This window comes from Lipotes vexillifer, unplaced genomic scaffold (assembly GCF_000442215.2).
Source record: "Lipotes vexillifer unplaced genomic scaffold, Lipotes_vexillifer_v1.1 scaffold387, whole genome shotgun sequence".
NCBI classification, from domain to species: Eukaryota; Metazoa; Chordata; class Mammalia; order Artiodactyla; family Lipotidae; genus Lipotes; species Lipotes vexillifer.
Window position 1 is genome coordinate 4,051,211 of NW_006795399.1, and position 18,089 is coordinate 4,069,299.

Here is an 18,089-nt window from a genome sequence, read left to right on the forward strand (position 1 = left end):
GTTGTCCCCCCCCCTTCCCTGCTGACGAATCTTTAGCCATATCTGAAAATACTTTATCTTTATTTAAGGAAAATACACAGTAAAACAGAGCTGGATGGAAGGTGGTGGGAGTGGATGATATGGAAAAACTTAATCAACCAAAAAGCTGCCCCAACATGGCTTCCTGCTGTGGAGAGTGATTTGCCCCTTACCTCACCTGTCTTTCCTCAGTCAAAGAAACCTGCTCCTAGCAGGGCTGGGCCCAGGGAACCCCATTTTCCAATGAAAATTTGGGAAAGTTCCACTGGGAGTTTGGGAAACAGTTCTCAGGCTTTCAACATATAGAAGACAGTATAGAAAAAGGAGGGATGTTACAGCCCTTTGTTCCAACGTCCCCAGCCCCATCCCTCAGTATTTATTGATGCCAAAGAGACGGACCCCATGGAATTGGGGCAGCTTGGGCAGCAGTACACTCAGCAGTGAGGCTGTGTTGATGAGGAAATGAGCAGCATCATACTTGGTGTAGAAGCTGGCTAGCAGGTAGCTGGGGAGAGAAGAAATAGGTTGAGTGAAGTTGGCCTTCCCTATCCATATTCAGGCCTTTCTAGCAACTTTCTCTTCTATTTTAAATGACCAGTTTTACTGCATGCAGTCCTAGGATATCTGAAAATATTCCAGCTATATTAACAGCATTTACTTTGGGGTTGGGGAGATAATCGGATAGCACCTTTAACTGGAGATTTACAAATTAGTTTTTTTTTATTTTATTGTTAATGACAGGTGGCAAATGACAGCTGAAGCAGTTTCAGCCTGCATGACTGTTAGAATCCTTTCTGCTTCCACTTCTCAGTTAGTTCTTACAGATTCACATCAGTTCTGCCTTTATTTATTCACTTCTTTTGGAAGTGTAAAATAATTTCTTTTACTTGGTGTTTTATCTTTTCTCAGTCCCATCTCCATTCCCCTACCACCAAGGAGGCAGCAAGTAATGCTTGATTACTATCTTCTACTTTTTACTGTTCTCTCTAGATTTAGATCTAGTATATCATACCTTCACAGGGTCTAAGTGAGTAGAAGTCTGCTTTTTTTTTTTTTTTTTTTTTTTTTGGTAGGGGGCCCTCTCACTGTTGTGGCCTCTCCCATTTGCGGAGCACAGGCTCCGGACGTGCAGGCTCAGCGGCCATGGCTCACGGGCCTTTGCGGTACGCGGGCCTCTCACTGTTGTGGCCTCTTCCGTTGCGGAGCACAGGCTCTGGACACGCAGGCTCAGCGGACATGGTTCAAGGGCCCAGCCGCTCTGTGGCATGTGGAATCTTCCGGGACCGGGGCACGAACCTGTGTCCCCTGCATCGGCAGGCGGACTCCCAACCACTGCGCCACCAGGGAAGCCCCGAAGTCTGCTTTTTTAAAGATTCCCTGTGGACCTTTGTACCTGGCTTTTGAAGGATCTCCCGTATCTCCCCCTGGACTCACAGTACAATGGGAGAGATGCTGAGGAATTTTCGGGAAGAGGTAAATTGGAGCCCATAGTCCATCTGTTCCCAGTGTGTCAGTAGCCGAGCCTTTCCTTGGTCAGGGGTCTCAAAGGGTGTCCCTTTTACTGTATGTAGGAAGACATACATAGCCTGGGAGGAGGGAAGGGGGTAGTGTGAGGGGGGCAGAAAGCAGTCCTTCAGCCCAAGAAGCATGCTAAGATCCCAAAAGGAAGACAAATCCCCAAATAATTGGTGATTTTATTTTGTTTTTGGTTGGGAAAAGCCTGGGGTGGGTAAAAGGTCATGGTTTAGTGCTCACCAAGTTATGGATGACGTTGGTCAGGGTCCAGACAACAGGAATGCTGAAGAAGGGGATGCTGAGTAGGACCACATGCAGCAGTCCTACCAAGATGATGTAGGCCAGCCAGATGCCCCGGCTATTCATCACTCGAGTGTTGGGGTTCACTTCGCTGTGTGCCACCCCCACATTCATCCTACCACAGCGGGGGATCAGGCAGGAGTCCAGCTTAATTTCTTCTCAACCCCTCTTTGAGTTTGTTCTTCGAAGTTGTCCCCTGAATAGCCCAAATCCCCCGGACTCTATTGGGAATGAGAGAACTTCCCCATCATGCACAAAGGAAAAACTGAAGCCTTGGGGAAAAAAACGTAGAAGTCAAGAAGAGTCCTCTCTACATCTTAGAGGCATATTATGGTAATCTTTCTTCTGATCCTTACACTTCAACTGTAACTTGAAGGAGTAAGCATACGCTTGGCGCGCTTCAAGGAGCAAGGGAAACAGAAGTATGTCACTTTACCTTCCTGAAGAAGTTAATAAGGAACCATGAAGACATTAGGTACACCCAAAATTCCAGAAGAGGGTCATGGGAAACAATCAAGGAACCACTAAGGAAGGTTGAGGGGGTAAAGCTACCTTTTCTAATCTAACCCCACCTTTTCCTCTGGGGCTTGCCCCTCCTGTGTCATCTCCTTGGCATGTAAGCAGGCAGCATCCTAATTCTTCCTCTCAAGCGTGGGGTGCTGCAAGAATGTGAACTAGGAAGGGACGTGAGCTGAGAGTCTCGAGAGATGGAGCCTTAGTCCCGACTCCAGGGCGGCTCTGATCGTCGGAACTTGGCCATTTTAAAATCGTGCTCGCCCTAAGGTTGATGACGCCTGGTTAGGAAGCAGCTCTGGCCCGCCCTCTACCTAAAATTCCCTAAACCCTAGTGCTGAATGCGCCCCTTGCTCCCCCCAGGTTCCCTCTCTCCTTCGTCGGCTCCCTTCAGGGCTGTCGTCTTCGCCCCCTCTCTCGGTCTGTCGTTCGCCGCCGCTCCACCCCCCACCCCCCTTTCACTTCCCACCATTTTTCCTTAGTACCGCTTCCCAGTCTCCCGTAACCCTACCTGCCAGCTTCGGAAGCCCGTCCAGCTTGGGGCGCGGCATTTGCTTCTACACCTGCGGTCTCCAGGAAGCAGCAGCCCCGGCCCATCTGCGCTCTCCCTATTGGTGAAGCGGAGTCAGCGTCGCCACCACCCATTGGCTGGCGGTCTGCCACCGGGACACACAATTGGTCACCATTTGCGTCCTTCGGAAGGTGCCGAACCCGCCCTTCTCCAGGTCCCAGCTTTTGAGAGAGGTGGGGAAAGCCGCCTGGAGGAGTGAGGGCGACTCCAGCTATTGACTAATAGAAAGAGTTGATGGTAGGAGGCGGCAGTAAAAGCCACAGCGATTGGCCGGCCGTGGCTGTCGGCGCCGAGGCGGGAGCTCCCGGAGGCGGAGGCGGAGGCGGAGGCAGCGGGTGGGGGCCTGGCGGAGTGAAGGGGTAACAAGATGGCGGCTGAAATGGTGGAGCTCCATAAGCTGAAGGTACCGTGAAGTGGGGGAGGGCCGGGTCGGACTTTTACGGAGACTGAATTCTGCCGGCTGGGTTGCGCCTTTTCCTTGCAGGCTCTTCCACTTCGTTTTCCGGCTCCCGCCGTAGTTCTGTTCTTTTGTGCCTCCCTTCTTCCCCACTACGCCTTCCCTAATTTCCCATTTCTCCTCACGGTTTTACTGTATCTTTACTTGTTATTCGGCTCCTTCCTCCACTGTGGTGTCGTCCGCCACTTCCCCATCGGGTTGTGTAAGTGCCTTCAACCTGTTCTGCTCTCTTTTCCTTTCTCGTCAGGCAGCATTACGTCAGTGGTCCCCTCCTCTTGGACCCGTGCCGGGCCCGGGACCCCTTTTTCTTCCCTGGGTTAATGCTTTCCAGTCTCCTGTCCAAAGCTGAGATTCACGGTAGCAGATGATGGCAGCTTCGTGTATTTCTGTCTGTCTAGGTCTCAAACTTGATCCAGAAAATGCTTCCCCTCCCTTTTTTTAGGTGGGGTGACGCCCCCGGGACAAACTTGGAAACCTGAGGAGAGCCCTCCGAAGATGAGCCTCCCCTTAGAGGGCTGAGGTTTAGGAGACGTTAAGAGGTAGTGAAGGCACAGATACCCTAGATTGAAAAGTTTTTCGAGTTCTCTCAACGCTCCGCCAGCCTTCTCCGCCCGCCAGCCTTCCCCCAACCCTGCCCTCCACCACCCAAGAGACAAGTCACTCAGGGCTGTAATATTTTGGGAAAACGTTTCCAAGGTTAGGGTTACCTCTGTCCCATTTCGTATCGCGGACGGACCCTGCATCTCTTGGTCTCACCACTGGGTGACACTCAGTCACAGAAGCCGGTTTAAGTTGTGTCTTGGGAATCTTAATAAATGTTTCGTGTTTAGGTTATTATTATCTTTTAGGATGAATTAAGAGGATATCTCGATTAGTTGTACATTTGTGGTTTCACAAGTAGTTTTCCCATCACATGTTTCGGTCATGTTTTGGTCACATCCCGGGAACCTTTGACAAACCAGGCTGAAAACTGATCCTTTAAAGTTTGATGAGCTTAAAAAAAAAAAAAAAGTATAAGGAGAGTAAGGGCGGAGAGAGGTACTTGTAATCACTTATTAGTTGACACGAATTAGACTTTCTGTGAAAGTTGCTAGGTTTCTTGCTCTTGGATTCTAAGCTGTACTAGTGGGGTTTTGTGTTATCCTGGAGTTACTGTTAACTTTGTGGTGCTGAAATGTGTAGATTGTATCAGTGGTCTACTAATAGAATGACAGGTAGAAAAACTTGAGCAACTACCTCCATTATGTGTATGCTTACTTGTATAAATTATGTACTACTATAGTGTTATGTATGTTATAAAATATACACAGAAAAGGAATTTTTGAATGAATGGGATAAAAAGGAAATACAGATAGAAGATCTAATACTTTCTTCCTGTTAGTTCCAAAATTTTTATTTATTTATTATTTGCTGCATTGGGTCTTTGTTGCTTCGTGGGGGCTTTCTCTAGTTGTGGCGAGCGGGAGCTACTCTTCGTTGCAGTGCGCGGGCTTCTCATTGCGATGGCTTTTCTTGTTGCGGAGCATGGGCTCTAGGCACGCAAGCTTCAGTAGTTGCAGCATGTGGGTTCAGTAGTTGTGGCACATGTGGGCTCAGTAGTTGTGGCGCACAGGCTTAGTTGCTGTGTGGCATGTGGGATCTTCCCGGACCAGGGATCAAACCCGTGTCCCCTGCACTGGCAGGCGGACTCTCAACCACTGTGTCACCAAGGAGGTCCCCTTATTAGTTCCATTTTTGAAACCCCTAGAGTAAGTCACCAGCCTTATGAGTTGCCTTTATGGATTTTATGTTGGTTTATGGAGTCCCACCTTACATAAAAATCTGTATTTGTCAGTTCTATATTAAATTTGATTTTGGGGCTTCCCTGGTGGTGCAGTGGTTAAGAATCTGCCTGCCAATGCAGGGGACACGGGTTCAAACCCTGGCCTGGGAAGATCCCACGTGCTGCGGAGCAACTAAGCCCGTTTGTCATAACTACTGAGCCTGCGCTCTAGAGCCTGCGTGCCACAACTGCTGAAGCCCTCACACCTAGAGCCCATGCTCCACAATAAGAGAAGCCACTGCAATGAGAAGCCTGCACACCGCAGCGAAGAGTAGCCCCTGCTCACCGCAACCAGAGAAAGCCCGCGCACAGCAACGAAGACCCAACGCAGCCAAAGATAAAAATAAATAAAATAAAAATGTATTAAAAAAAAAAAATCTGCCTGCCAGTGCAGGGGACATGGGTTCGATCCCTGGTCTGGGAAGATCCCACATGCTGCAGAGCCACTAAGCCCATGTGCCACAACTACTGAGCCTGTGCTCTACAGCCCGCAAGCCAGAACTACTGAGCCTGTGTGCCACAACTGCTGAGGCCCGCGTGCCTAGAGCCCGTGCTCCGCAACAAGAGGAGCCACCACAATGAGAAGCCTGGTCACCGCAATAAAGAGTAGCCCCCGCCTGCTGCAACCAGTGAAAGCCCATACGCAGCAATGAAGACCCATCGCAGCCAAAAACAAAAATTAATTAATTAATCTTAAAAAAGAAAAGAAAAGGTATATTTAAAAAAAAAGAAAAAAATTTGATTTTGATTGGATAATGTCCTCTGACCTGATTTCAGGTAGTCTTAGAGAACATGAGGCAGTCCTGACAGCCTAAAAAGGGTTCATTCTTCTAATCATATTTGCTTGTCTTTGCTTTTTCTGTAGAGCACTTCTTAACCTTTTGGAGGTCACAGATATCTTTGAAACTCTGATGAAAGATATGGACCCTTTCCCCAGAAAAAGGCATGTAAACATACTTTGCATGCGATTTGAGGGGCTTCATCAAATTACCTTGTAGCCCTGAGGAGTCCCTGGACCTCTCGTTAAGAACCCATGCCTTTGATTCTGACTTCCAGGACGGTTAATGTTTGGTTCCACTGTTGCTCTTGATGGTGTGATCCTGACTTTTGGGTTGACCTAGGGTTTATCTCTTTTTTAAAAAAAAAAAAAAACTTTCCATTTTTATAAAGGGAATTTGGGGCTTTAGCGTGGGGTCTCAGAGGAAAGGAACAGGCTTTGAAGTAGGAAGGAAAAATTATCTATCTGAATTGATATGTAAATCTACATCAACTGCAAATTTCTGAAGATTTTGTAGAAATGGAGTCATTCCAACACAGTTGGAAAGAGAGACTGAATTGTGGGTGAAAATGCTCTGAACTGTAATAGTACCAGATTTCCAGTCAGTGTGAGAAAAGGAACTACAGAGGAGAGAACAAGAAGGGTGTACTAGTTTCAGAGTGCTGCGAACAGTGAAACATTGTAATATTGAAGCATATAGTGCATATATGTTGGTGTTTGAAGATAGTTTGGAAAGGAAAGTAGGTGAACTGTGCGACTGGAGGTATATTGGAGTGATACTGAAAAGGACTTCTAAGTTGTGTAAGGTGTTCGGTTTTTGTCATGTAGGCAGAACGTGGGGAACCTTTGGAGATTGGAAAGGAGAGCTGATGTGATCAGTTTGTGGTTTTTTGTTTTTTGGGGTTTTTTTGCGGCACGCGGGCCTCTCACTGTTGTGGCCTCTCCCATTGCGGAGCACAGGCTCCAGATGCGCAGGCTGCGGACGCGCAGGCTCCGCGGCATGTGGGATCTTCCCAGACCGGGGCACAAACCTGTGTCCCCTGCATCGGCAGGCGGACTCTCAACCACTGCGCCACCAGGGAAGCCCTTTTGTTTTGTTTTGTTTTTTTTCTTTGCTGCATGGCTTGCGGGATCCTAGTTCCCCCACCAGGGATCAAACCCCGGGCCCTCGGCAGTGAAAGTGTGGAGTCCTAACCACTGGACTTATAGGGAATTCCCAGTTTGTGTTCTTTTGGCAGTAAGGATGGGGTTTGGAGAGGAAGAAATGTCACCAGCTAGATTTTTATTACAGTAGTCACTCCCCTGCTTAAAACCCTTTAGTTAATATCCCTGCCAATCTCTCCAGCTTAGTTTCTCACACTCCAGCTACAGTGGCTTTATTTCATTTCTCAGAGTGGCTATTCATTAATTGCTAACATTTACATAGCATTTACTATGTGGCAAACACTGGTCAAATCTGTTTGTATACATTAATTGATTTAATTCTCATGATAATCCTAAGGCAGTAAGGTAAATGCCTGTGTTGTCCCCATTTAAAAGTGAGGAAAAATGGAAGCTCAGAGAGGTTGGATAACTTGCCCTAGGTTGCGCAGGTAATAAGTGGTGGCTCTAATCCAGGCAGTCTGTCTCCAAAATTCCTGTCCTTAATCACTGTGCACAACTGCCTTTCTTTACCTTAGTGCTCAGAACATTTACACATGCTTTTGGCTGCAGTGCCCTTGCCACCCCCATCCCCCATACCTTTGTCTGATTAACTGTTAGTTGCCCTTCAGATATCAATCAAACATCATTTAACCAAGGAACCCTTAGGTAGGATGGGTTCCATCTATCCACACACAAGGTCAGACCACTTTTTAAACGCTTTTATAGGACACTGTACTTCTTTTTTTTTAATCAGTTGAACTTTATGTATATGATCATTGATTGCCTTGTTTCCCTACTAGATTGTAAGCTCCATGTGGGCAAGAACTCTTTCTGTTTTGCTTATGATTATTTTCCTGTATCTAAGATAATGCTTGACACACAGTGGATACTCAGTAACTATTTGTCAAGTGAATAAACTTACTAAGACCTGAAATAAGGTAGTGGCTTTTAGAGTAGGAATGAATTTGAAAGAAGTTTGGAATATAGAATTACAAGCATTTATAGATCAGTTAGATGTGGGAGGAATGAAAGATGACTCCAAGTAGTGATACCTTTAGTCTAAGTTGGGAGGAGGAGGAGAAGCCAGTTTTTTGTAGGAGAGAAGATAAGTTCAGTTTTGGGCATAAATGTCTTTGAGATATTCACTTGGAGATATCTAGTAGTCATTTGGAAATGTGGGTTTCCTGCTTAAGAGCTGAGAGTTGTCTCCAAAGAAGACATACAGATGGCCAAGAGGCACGTGAAAAGCTGCTCAACATCACTAATTATTAGAGAAATGCAAATCAAAACTACAATGAGGTATCACCTCACATCAGTTAGAATGGGCATCATCAGAAAATCTACAAACAACAAATGCTGGAGAGGGTGTGGAGAAAAGGGAACCCCCTTACACTGTTGGTGGGAATGTAAATTGATACAGCCACTATGGAGAACAGTATGGAGTTTCCTTAAAAAACTAAAAATAGAATTACCATATGACCCAGCAATCCCACTACTGGGGATATACCCAGAGAAAACCATAATTCAAAAAGACACATGCACCCCAATGTTCATCGCAGCGCTATTTACAATAGCCAGGTCATGGAAGCAACCTAAATGCCCATCAACAGATGAATGGATAAAAAAGATGTGGTACATATATACAGTGGAATATTACTCAGCCATCAAAAGGAATGAAATTGGGTCATTTGTAGAGATGTGGATGGACCTAGAGACTGTCATACAGAGTGAAGTAAGTCAGAAAGAGAAAAACAAATATATATTAATGCATATATGTGGAATCTAGAAAAATGGTACAGATGAACCGGTTTGCAAGGCAGAAATAGAGACACAGATGTAGAGAACAAATGTTTGAACACCAAAGGGGGAAGCGGAGGTGGGCTTGATAGTGGTGGGATGAATTGGGAGATTGGGATTGACATATATACACTAATATGTATAAAATAGATAACTAATAAGAACCTACTGTATAAAAAATAATAAATAAAATTATTTTTTTTAAAAGAGCTGAGCTGAGTGCTGATAATAAAGGTTTGGGACTTATTCAGAAATATTTATGAATTGCCTACCATGTGCCAGCTACCATAGGCACTGGAGATACAGCAGTGAACAAAGCAAAAAAAAAGACAAAATTCTTGCTTTCATGAAGTATATATATATGTGTGTGTGTGTGTGTGTGTGTGTGTGTGTGTGTGTGTGTGTGTGTGTGTATATATATGTGTATATAAATATATATGTGTGTATATATATAAATATATGTGTGTGTGTATATATATATTTGGAGCTTATATTTTATTAGGGGAAGGTACAATAAATAAGTAAAATTTGTAGTATGTCAAATAGTGATTTGTAGAGAAAAATAGGAAGAGGGAATACAGTGGGAAGAGAAGGGTACTGTAATTTTAAATAGGATGACTAGGGGGAAGGCCTCATTGAAAAGGTGTTGTTTAAGCAAAGACTTGAAGGACGTGAAAGAGTGAGCCTTGTGCAAAGTATTATAAGAGGACCTTAGAGGTGATCATTAGGACTCTGGCTTTTACCCTTAATGAGATAGGAAACCAATGGAGGATTTTTGAATAGAGGAATGACATGTTCTGACTTAAACTGTCAAAGATCACTCTACCTTGTTGAGAATAAACTATAGTGAAGTTCAAGGGCTGAAGAGTTTTTACAATGATCTGTATGAAAGAAAGACAAGAGGGATTAGATTCTGGATATATTTTGAAGGTAGAGCTGACAGGATTTGCCAATAATTGGATTCTGGGAAGTGAAAAAGCCTTTGGTACAAGTGAAAGGATGAGAAGGCCAAAGTCTCCTTAGTGAATGTCTTAGTGAATATCTGTATTTACAGGATTGGGTGGAAGAAGAGCTAGCAAAGAGGCTGAGGAGGTGAGGTAAGAGGAAAATGGTAAGAGAGATAGAGTGTGCACATGAAAGCAGTCCTTCATCTTGGTATTTAAAATTGGGCTTGGGACTTCCCTGGTGGCACAGTGGATAAGGCTCCGCGCTCCCAATGCAGGGAGCCTGGGTTCGATCCCTGGTCAGGGAACTGGGTCCCATGTGTATGCTGCAACTAAGAGTTCGCATGCCGCAACTAAGGAGCCCGCCTGCTGCAACTAAGACCCGGTGTAACCAAAATAAGTAAATAATAAATAAATATTTTTTTTAAAAAAACATAAAATTGGGCTTAAATCAGAGAGATCTGAGCTGGCATATTGGCTCCACTATTTTCTAGCTGGGTGATTTTTTTTAGCAAATTATTGAGTCTCTTTGAGCCTCAATTTCTTAATTTATGAAATGCAGTCATAATACCAACCACATAGATGTTTTGATAATTAAATGAGGAAATGATGTTCAAAGAACTTAGCCTTTTGCCTGGCATGTATTAATACTTGAAACTTGAGTTCCTATCATATGAAATGTTTAAATGGTGTAAAATGCCTCTGTCTTCAAAGGTTTACAAACTAGATTGAGAGTTAACAGATGAAAATGATTTGAATGAAAATTCAAGATTAGCAAATTAGAAATCACAGGGTGATGAATGATTAATGTCAAATGTATTATGTAGTCAGTTGATCAGTCCTTTCTCTGCTGTTTGGTTAGGTAGCATGAAAAATGCCTTATTAATACTGAGAAATGGGATTTTTAGATTGATATTGAAAATTTACTTTTTGAATAGGTAATTCATGGTCAACCTCATAATATTAAAGGTATAAAAGGGTACATGGTAAAAAGTTTCCCTCCTACATGTGTCCTCAACAAACTTCTTCGCAGATTCAACTAGTGTTAACTTACCTGTTTCTTGTCCAGGCATCTTGTGTATACACATATGAGTGGTGTGTGTGTGCATGTTATTTTTTACATTAATGTTAGTATCATATATACAGTGTTCTGTAACTTGGCGTTTTTAAGTAGCCTTATTGACATACAATTCACATACCATACAATTCACTCAGTATACCTTGCTTTTTAAATATTGAGTTGGCCAAAATGTTCCTTTGGTTTTTAAGTAAAAATAAAAGACACATTTTTCATTTTCACCAAGCACTTTATTAAACAATGTATTCACCGTTTTGTTCCACTACCTTCTGCCATTTTTCAGGCAAGTTCATAATTCCATCTTCCCAAAATTTTTTTTTTTTTTTTTTTTTTTTTTTGCGGTACGCGGGCTTCTCACTGTTGTGGCTTCTCCCATTGTGGAGCACAGGCTCCGGACGCGCAGGCTCAGCGGCCATGGCTCACGGGCCTAGCTGCTCCGCGGCATGTGGGATCTTCCCGGACCGGGGCACAAACCCGTGTCCCCTGCATCGGCAGGCGGACTCTCAACCACTGCGCCCCTAGGGGAGCCCTTCCCAAAACTTTTTATCTTTTTGAGCAAAGAACTGTTCCAGGTGCCTTTTACAGTCTTCCAGGGAATTGAAATTTTTTCCATTAAGAGATTTTGTAAAGACCAAAATAAATAAAAATCCAGAGGTGCAATGTCTGCTGAATATAGTGGATGAATCAGAACTTCCCAGCGAAGCTGTAACAGTTTTTGCCTGGTCATCAAAGAAACATGTGGTCTTGCGTTATCCTGATGGAAGATTATGCGATTTCTATTGACTAATTCTGGATGCTTTTCGTCGAGTGCTGCTTTCAGTTCAGAGGCAGTACTTGTTGGAATTAATCGTTTGGTTTTCCAGAAGGAGCTCATAATAGAGGACACCCTTCCAATCTCACCATATACACACCATCACCTTCTTTGGATGAAGACCAGCCTTTGGTGTGGTTTGGTGGTGGTTCATTTCGCTTGCCCTACAATCTCTTCCATTCTACATTATTGTACAGTATCCACTTTTCATTGCGTATCACAATTTGTTTTAAAAACGAAACATTTACGTTTAAGTAGAAAATCACATGGAGAAATAAGGTCAAGAGGTTTTTTCCTGCTTAAGTTATGTGGAACCCAAACATCGAAGCGATTAACATAACCAAGCTGCTGCAAATGTTTTTCAGCTCTTGATTTTGATATTTTGAGTATGCCGGCTATCTCCTGCATGGTATAATGTTGATTGTTCTCAATTAATGTCTTGATTTGATCACTATCAACTTCATCTGGTCTGCCGGACCGTGGAGCATTGTCCAGCAAGAAATCTCCAGCACGAAACTTTGCAAACCACTTTTGACACGTTCGATCAGTCACAGCACCTTTTCCATACACGGCATAAATCTTTCTTTGCGTTTCAGTTGCGTTTTTACCTTTCTTGAAATAATAAAGCATAATATGCCGAAAATGTTCCTTTTTTTCTTCCATCTTCAATATTAAAATGGCTACACAAAAATGACTTCACCAGTTTTGATGTTTTCTTTTAAATGCACACTGATATGACAGCTGTCACAATACAGTCTAACCAAATTGTTTCTAATGAAGTTAAAGACAACTAAGCACTACTAGAGTCATCTTATGGAAGAAAACTGAACGAACTTTTTGGCCAACCCAGTATGTTGTTTTAAAACATTTTGAAGTCAAATGCATATAAAAATGGGTAAGATTTGGGCTTCCCTGGTGGCACAGTGGTTGGGAGATTGCCTGCCAATGCAGGGGACACAGGTTCGAGCCCTGATCTGGGAAGATCCCACATGCTATGGAACAACTAAGTCAGTGTGCCACAACTACTGAGCCTGCGCTCTAGGGCCCGCGAGTCACAACTACTGAGCCCACATGCCACAACTACTGAAGCCTGTGCACCTAGAGACCGTGCTCCTCAGGAAGAGAAGCCACCGCAATGAGAAGCCAGTGCACCGAAACAAAGAGCAGCTCCCACTCGCCGCGACTAGAGAAAGCCCGTGCGTGCAGCAGCGAGACCCAGTGCAGGCAAAAATAAATAAAATGAATAAATTTATTTTAAAAAGTGGGTAAGATTTGATATTATAAGTTATTTACTTATTTATGTGATTGTGCCGGGTCTAGTTGCGGCTCAAGGGCTTCTCAGTTGTGGCATGCGACCTCTTAGTTGCAGGATGCATGTGGGATCTAGTTCCCTGACCAGGGATCAAACCTGGGCCCCCTGCATTACGAGCACGGAGTCTTAACCACTGTGCCACCAGGGAAGTCCCTATAAATTCTTATTTGAGGCTTTAAAAGTGTTTTGTTCTACTAATGTAATTGTACCCAAATGAAATGTGTGAAATGACTCCATTTTCAGCTATTTTGGTTTTACTCATCTATTTCCCTTTTGAAATAATGTCCCAGTATAGGAGCAGAACCCATAATATAATAATAAAGTAATACAACAGTGTGTAAAAACTATATGAGAAGGGGAGCCAGTGAGAAGGGCTCAGAGAAGGGGACGTGGAGGTGCTGAGAAGACTGCTGAATGAGCTAGAGACCTGAGGTTAGGGACTGGGAGCCAGTGGGGGGCTGAGATTTCAGTGACCAACAGCAATAGCAAGGTCACTGGTCAGCAGTGGTGGATGCTGTCCAAGCTAAACAACCAGTTGTACCAGTCTGTCAGCTTCAAGTCTACCAGATCAGCATCCTGTGCAAAATCCATCACCGACTGTCTGTTTCCCTGTCATCTGGAGGTTTTTGTAAACTTTTGTCCATATCTACACAGTTTTGGGAAGGAAGGAGAAGGGAGGAACAACTATTAGAAAGTTGAATTTTGAATTGCCTGAGTATTTACATTCCTTTTCCCTAGGTGGTCTTAGTGTTACTTAAACGAGAAGAAAGAAGGAATGGAGTCTTCTGAGGAAGATTAGGAGTTATAGGAAGTAAAGAAATTGTATTGCTTTGTAAACAAACAACGCCCTCTAAACATACACACACGCACGCGCGCACACACACACAGAGTAAATGATATATTTAAAATGTTAGGTGATCTCTAAGTGCCGGGGTTACATAAGACTTTTTTTACCTCTATACTTTTCAGAATTTTCAAACTATTGTACAGTGAACATAATACATTTATAACCAACAAAATTCTTAAAAGTGTAACTAAAATCAAAAGACTTGTTCTCCAGGAAACTGAGAAAAAATAAAGTACCAACATGGGAAAGATCAAGATTCTTACTTAAGGTCCATTACTTAAGAAATGGACCTTAGAGATCACTTAGAATCTAGATTCTAGATTAATACTATTCACTGTATCATCTGTAGGCCAGTGCTCATCCATGAACTGTTACTGGTTAATGATGAGATAAGTTTAAAAAAGAAATTAAGCTTTTAGAAACTTTTATAGCAGTTTGACATCACTGCTACATCCAAGTGTATGATCATTTTTCTAGTAATTGATTTTATTGTTTCTTTACAGAAGTATTGGTCCACAACCTGGTTGGAATGCTATAAAAACTTGGCAGCCCTGTCAGTCTACCCATTTAAAAATATATTGATCTATGAAATGCAGAAGTCTGAGAAGCAGTCATTCTGTCTGATCTTGTCTAACCCTTCACCCGGTGTCTGTCTAACACTTACAAAGTGTTAGTAGCTGCCAAGCACTATTGTAGATGCTTTATGAGTATTTGCTGGTTCAATCTTCATAACAACTCTATGCTGTAGGTACTGTTGCATTATCCCCATTTCATAGGAAACTGAGGCACAAAGAGGTTATGTTACTCACCCAAGGTTACACAGCTGTAAGTGGTAAAACTGGAATTTGAACCCAAGGTAGTCTGACTTCAGAGGCCATGTTATGCTTTGCAGCCACTCCACACTTTTAATGGGTGATTACCTACCATATTTCTCAATAGAGGGTGCTGTTGGCTTGTTAAGTAGAACAGTGTTCCACATAGTATCCCTCCCTGCCTGCCTGTCCCACTCACTGAATGCCCAATCAGAAAAAAAAAAAAAGCTCCCCTCTCCATTTCCAAATGTTTCCTTGGTTGAAAACCTTCTAGAGCTGACCAGCATATTCCCTTAGTTGTAAAGTTCTGTAGGAATCTGCTTTCTAACTTCTGGTTGGTCTTAGATCTGTACTTCAAAACTAGTAAAGTCTTTTTTCAGGACAAATATCTATCTGTGCACTGATCTGCATATAGGATTTTTGGAGCCTTCCTTTTCTTGGTTGTTCTCCTTGGGTCAGCATGTCATTACACTCCTTAAAATGAGAATATAGAGCCCAGTAAGGCTATTAATCACTTAATATAGATTCTGGGGCTTCCCTGGTGGCGCAGTGGTTAAGAATCCACCTGCCAATGCAGGGGACATGGGTTCGATCCCTGGTCCGGGAAGATCCCACATGCCGCGGAGCAACTAAGCCCGTGCACCACAGCTCCTGAGCCCGTGTGCTGCAACAACTGAAGCCCACGCGCCTAGATCCCGTGCTCTGCAACAAGAGCCTCAACAAGAGAAGCCACCACAATGAGAAGCCCGCGTACCACAACGAAGAATAGCCCCCACTCGTAAGCAGAGAAAAGCCTGCGTGAAGCAACAAAGACCCAACGCAGCCAAAAACAATAAATAAAATAATAAAATAAATAAATTAAAAAATATATATATATATAGATTCTGTTTTTTTAGTTACCCTTAACCTAGAATTACTTTGGTAGCAAATCATACTGTTAGCCCTCTTTGCACTTTCTAAAACCCTGACTGAGGTCTTTATCCTTTGAGTTACTGTTGAGCCAGATCTTGTTCATCTGGTTTTTTTAACAATTTAAGTTTTGAATATAAGTGTAGTACTTATAGGTATACCTTATTTCTTCTAAATTGAGTCTTCATTTTGGCTTATTGTTTTCCCTGAAGAGCCAGCAACACCCCCTGACATCCCCACCCACCCACCTTTAGTTCTGTCAGTAATCCATCAATTCTTCCTCCTTCTGTTTGCAAAGTTGATAAGTATACCTGTTGTATCTTTAGTCAAGTTACTGATTTAAAAATCTTCAACTCATGCCATGTCATGGCATGCCATTACATATTTTTTTCCATTTTGGCAAAGATCCTTTACGTGGTTCATTATTGACATTAATCTAGCTAACACATCTACCTAATTCTGTGGTGGTCAAACTTGTATGCATGTATATGGTAGATTGCAGTAAAGGATCTGGGATAATAGATAGTAAGGAAAATCTGCTTTTAGATAAGCAGATATTCTACTTAAAGATTCATTCTTTCCTTATATGAGCTGGTACAGTAATTGTTTGGGAAAAAAAGACCACCCCCCCTCAGAAGTAGCTAAAGATTTATGTAATAAATATATGAATAGATCAGAATTTGATTAAAGTAGGTTTATGCTTCACCATCTGTTAGAAAAGTCATCTTGCATATTGAATATTGTTAGGGGGAAGCAGATCATCTTTGTGGACCTAGAAGCTTGGTGGGATTAAGACAGTAGTTTTGGGTGGATCTTTAGTTTCTTTTTCTTTCTTGTGAGAACTACCTCATTTTTTTTTCTCCCCCACCAGGTTCATTCTGTAAATTAAGGAAAAGCTTTATTCTTTTTTTCTCAGCTTGCTGAACTAAAGCAGGAGTGTCTTGCTCGTGGTTTGGAGACCAAGGGAATAAAACAAGATCTCATCAACAGGCTCCAGGCATATCTTGAAGAGCATGGTGAGTTTTTTGTGGAGGCAAAGAGTGATGTGAGTGAGGGGATTAATTTTTTTTTAAAATAAATTTATTTTATTTATTTATTTTTGGTTGCGTTGCATCTTCATTGCTTCCTGCAGGCTTTCTCTAGTTGGGGCAAGTGGGGGCTCCTCTTCCTTGCGGTGCGCGGGCTTCTCATTGCGGTGGCTTCTCGTTGCAGAGCATGGGCTCTAGGCGCACAGGCTTCATTCAGTAGTTGGGCTCGCGGGCTCTAGAGCGCAGGCTCAGTAGTTGTGGTGCACGGGCTTAGTTGCTCCGCGGCCTGTGATATCTTCCTGGACCAGGGCTTGAACCCGTGTTCCCTGCATTGGCAGGCAGATTCTTAACCACTGTGCCACCAGGGAAGCCCGAGAGGATTAATTTTTAGGCTCTGCCATACAGAAGATTTCTTCTTTTCCTTTAGGTTGTTGATGATGTAAGATTTTAATTAACTCTATCAAGAAAACTCTTGTCATCTAAAACAGTGGTTATAATGAAAAGAAATACCCCCCCTTTTAAAAAGGCATTGTAATTTTATTTCAACAAATTATTTTCAAGGAAGTATGGGAAAGCAAGCATCATTAGACTGAGAATTGGAAGATTTGAAGTCTAATTCCTCTTGAGCCAGAAATTTACTAGGTAACTTTGGACAGCCACTGTTTTCATGGCTAAGTGTCTTTTGTAGTCTGTGAAGTGAGACAAGTGTCTCCACCCTTGAAATCCATAAACCTAAGTAATCTCTGGTCCCTTCTAGCTCTGACATTCTCTAATTCCACTTTAAAAAACAAACGAACAAACAAACACTTCATTTAAGGCATAGTATCATCCCTCTCTAATTTTAATTTATTCCCTTTTATTCCCATTCCTTTTATCCCAACTCTCTTAGGCAACTATTCTAATGTGTTTGATATATATTTTTTGTCTTTGTCCTTATAAACTGTGTAGTGCTGTTTGGTCTACAGTAATTTTATGTAATTGGCAATGAGGCCATAGCCTTACTTTATTGCATTCTTTTTTCTCTAAGTACTGTGTGTTTTTTTGTTTGTTTGTTTTTGTTTTTTTCTTTTGTGGTACGCGGGCCTCTCACCGTTGTGGCCTCTCCCGTTACGGAGCACAGGCTCCGGACGCGCAGGCTCAGCGGCCATGGCTCACGGGTCCAGCCGCTCCGCGGCATGTGGGATCTTCCCGGACCGGGGCACGAACCCGTGTCCCCTGCATCGGCAGGCGGACTCTCAACCACTGCGCCACCAGGGAAGCCCCAGTACTGTTTTTTTTTAAGATGTAGCAGTCATCTAGTCTATTGATTCTAATTGCTGCATGGTATTCTATAATGTAAAGAATTCACCATGGGCTTCCCTGGTGGTGCAGTGGTTGAGAGTCCGCCTGCCGATGCAGGGGACACGGGTTCGTGCCCCGGTCCGGGAGGATCCC

At 43.2% G+C, this 18,089-nt stretch overlaps 2 protein-coding genes across 2 annotated transcripts in view; one reads left to right on the forward strand and one right to left on the reverse strand.

Annotated features, from left to right (window-relative positions):
* Positions 1-46: 46 nt before the first annotated feature.
* Positions 47-2,924, reverse strand: ORMDL2 (ORMDL sphingolipid biosynthesis regulator 2). Its single transcript, XM_007467762.1, has 4 exons — positions 2,858-2,924; positions 1,774-1,948; positions 1,453-1,604; positions 47-523 (listed from the first exon to the last, which is right to left on the reverse strand). The coding sequence occupies exons 2-4, from the start codon at positions 1,945-1,947 to the stop codon at positions 388-390; spliced, it is 462 nt and encodes a 153-aa protein (XP_007467824.1). The 5' UTR covers position 1,948; positions 2,858-2,924; the 3' UTR covers positions 47-387.
* A 311-nt stretch (positions 2,925-3,235) lies between these two features.
* Positions 3,236-18,089, forward strand: part of SARNP (SAP domain containing ribonucleoprotein) — a 53,702-nt gene continuing 38,848 nt past the window's right edge. The window contains exons 1-2 of the mRNA XM_007467763.1: positions 3,236-3,320; positions 16,544-16,643. Coding sequence (XP_007467825.1) covers positions 3,285-3,320; positions 16,544-16,643 — 136 coding nt within the window. The 5' untranslated portion in view covers positions 3,236-3,284. The remainder of the gene's footprint in view (positions 3,321-16,543; positions 16,644-18,089) is intronic.

What these genes read in the sequence shown, in the direction of transcription:
- ORMDL2 (XM_007467762.1), bottom strand. Translation starts at nt 1,947, where the DNA reads ATGAATGTGGGGGTGGCACACAGCGAAGTGAACCCCAACACTCGAGTG. An exon ending in CCAACGTCATCCATAACTTG is followed by an intron (nt 1,605 to 1,773) that starts GTGAGCACTAAA and finishes CCCTCCTCCCAG; the next exon opens with GCTATGTATGTCTTCCTACA. An exon ending in AGCATCTCTCCCATTGTACT is followed by an intron (nt 524 to 1,452) that starts GTGAGTCCAGGG and finishes TTCTCTCCCCAG; the next exon opens with CTACCTGCTAGCCAGCTTCT.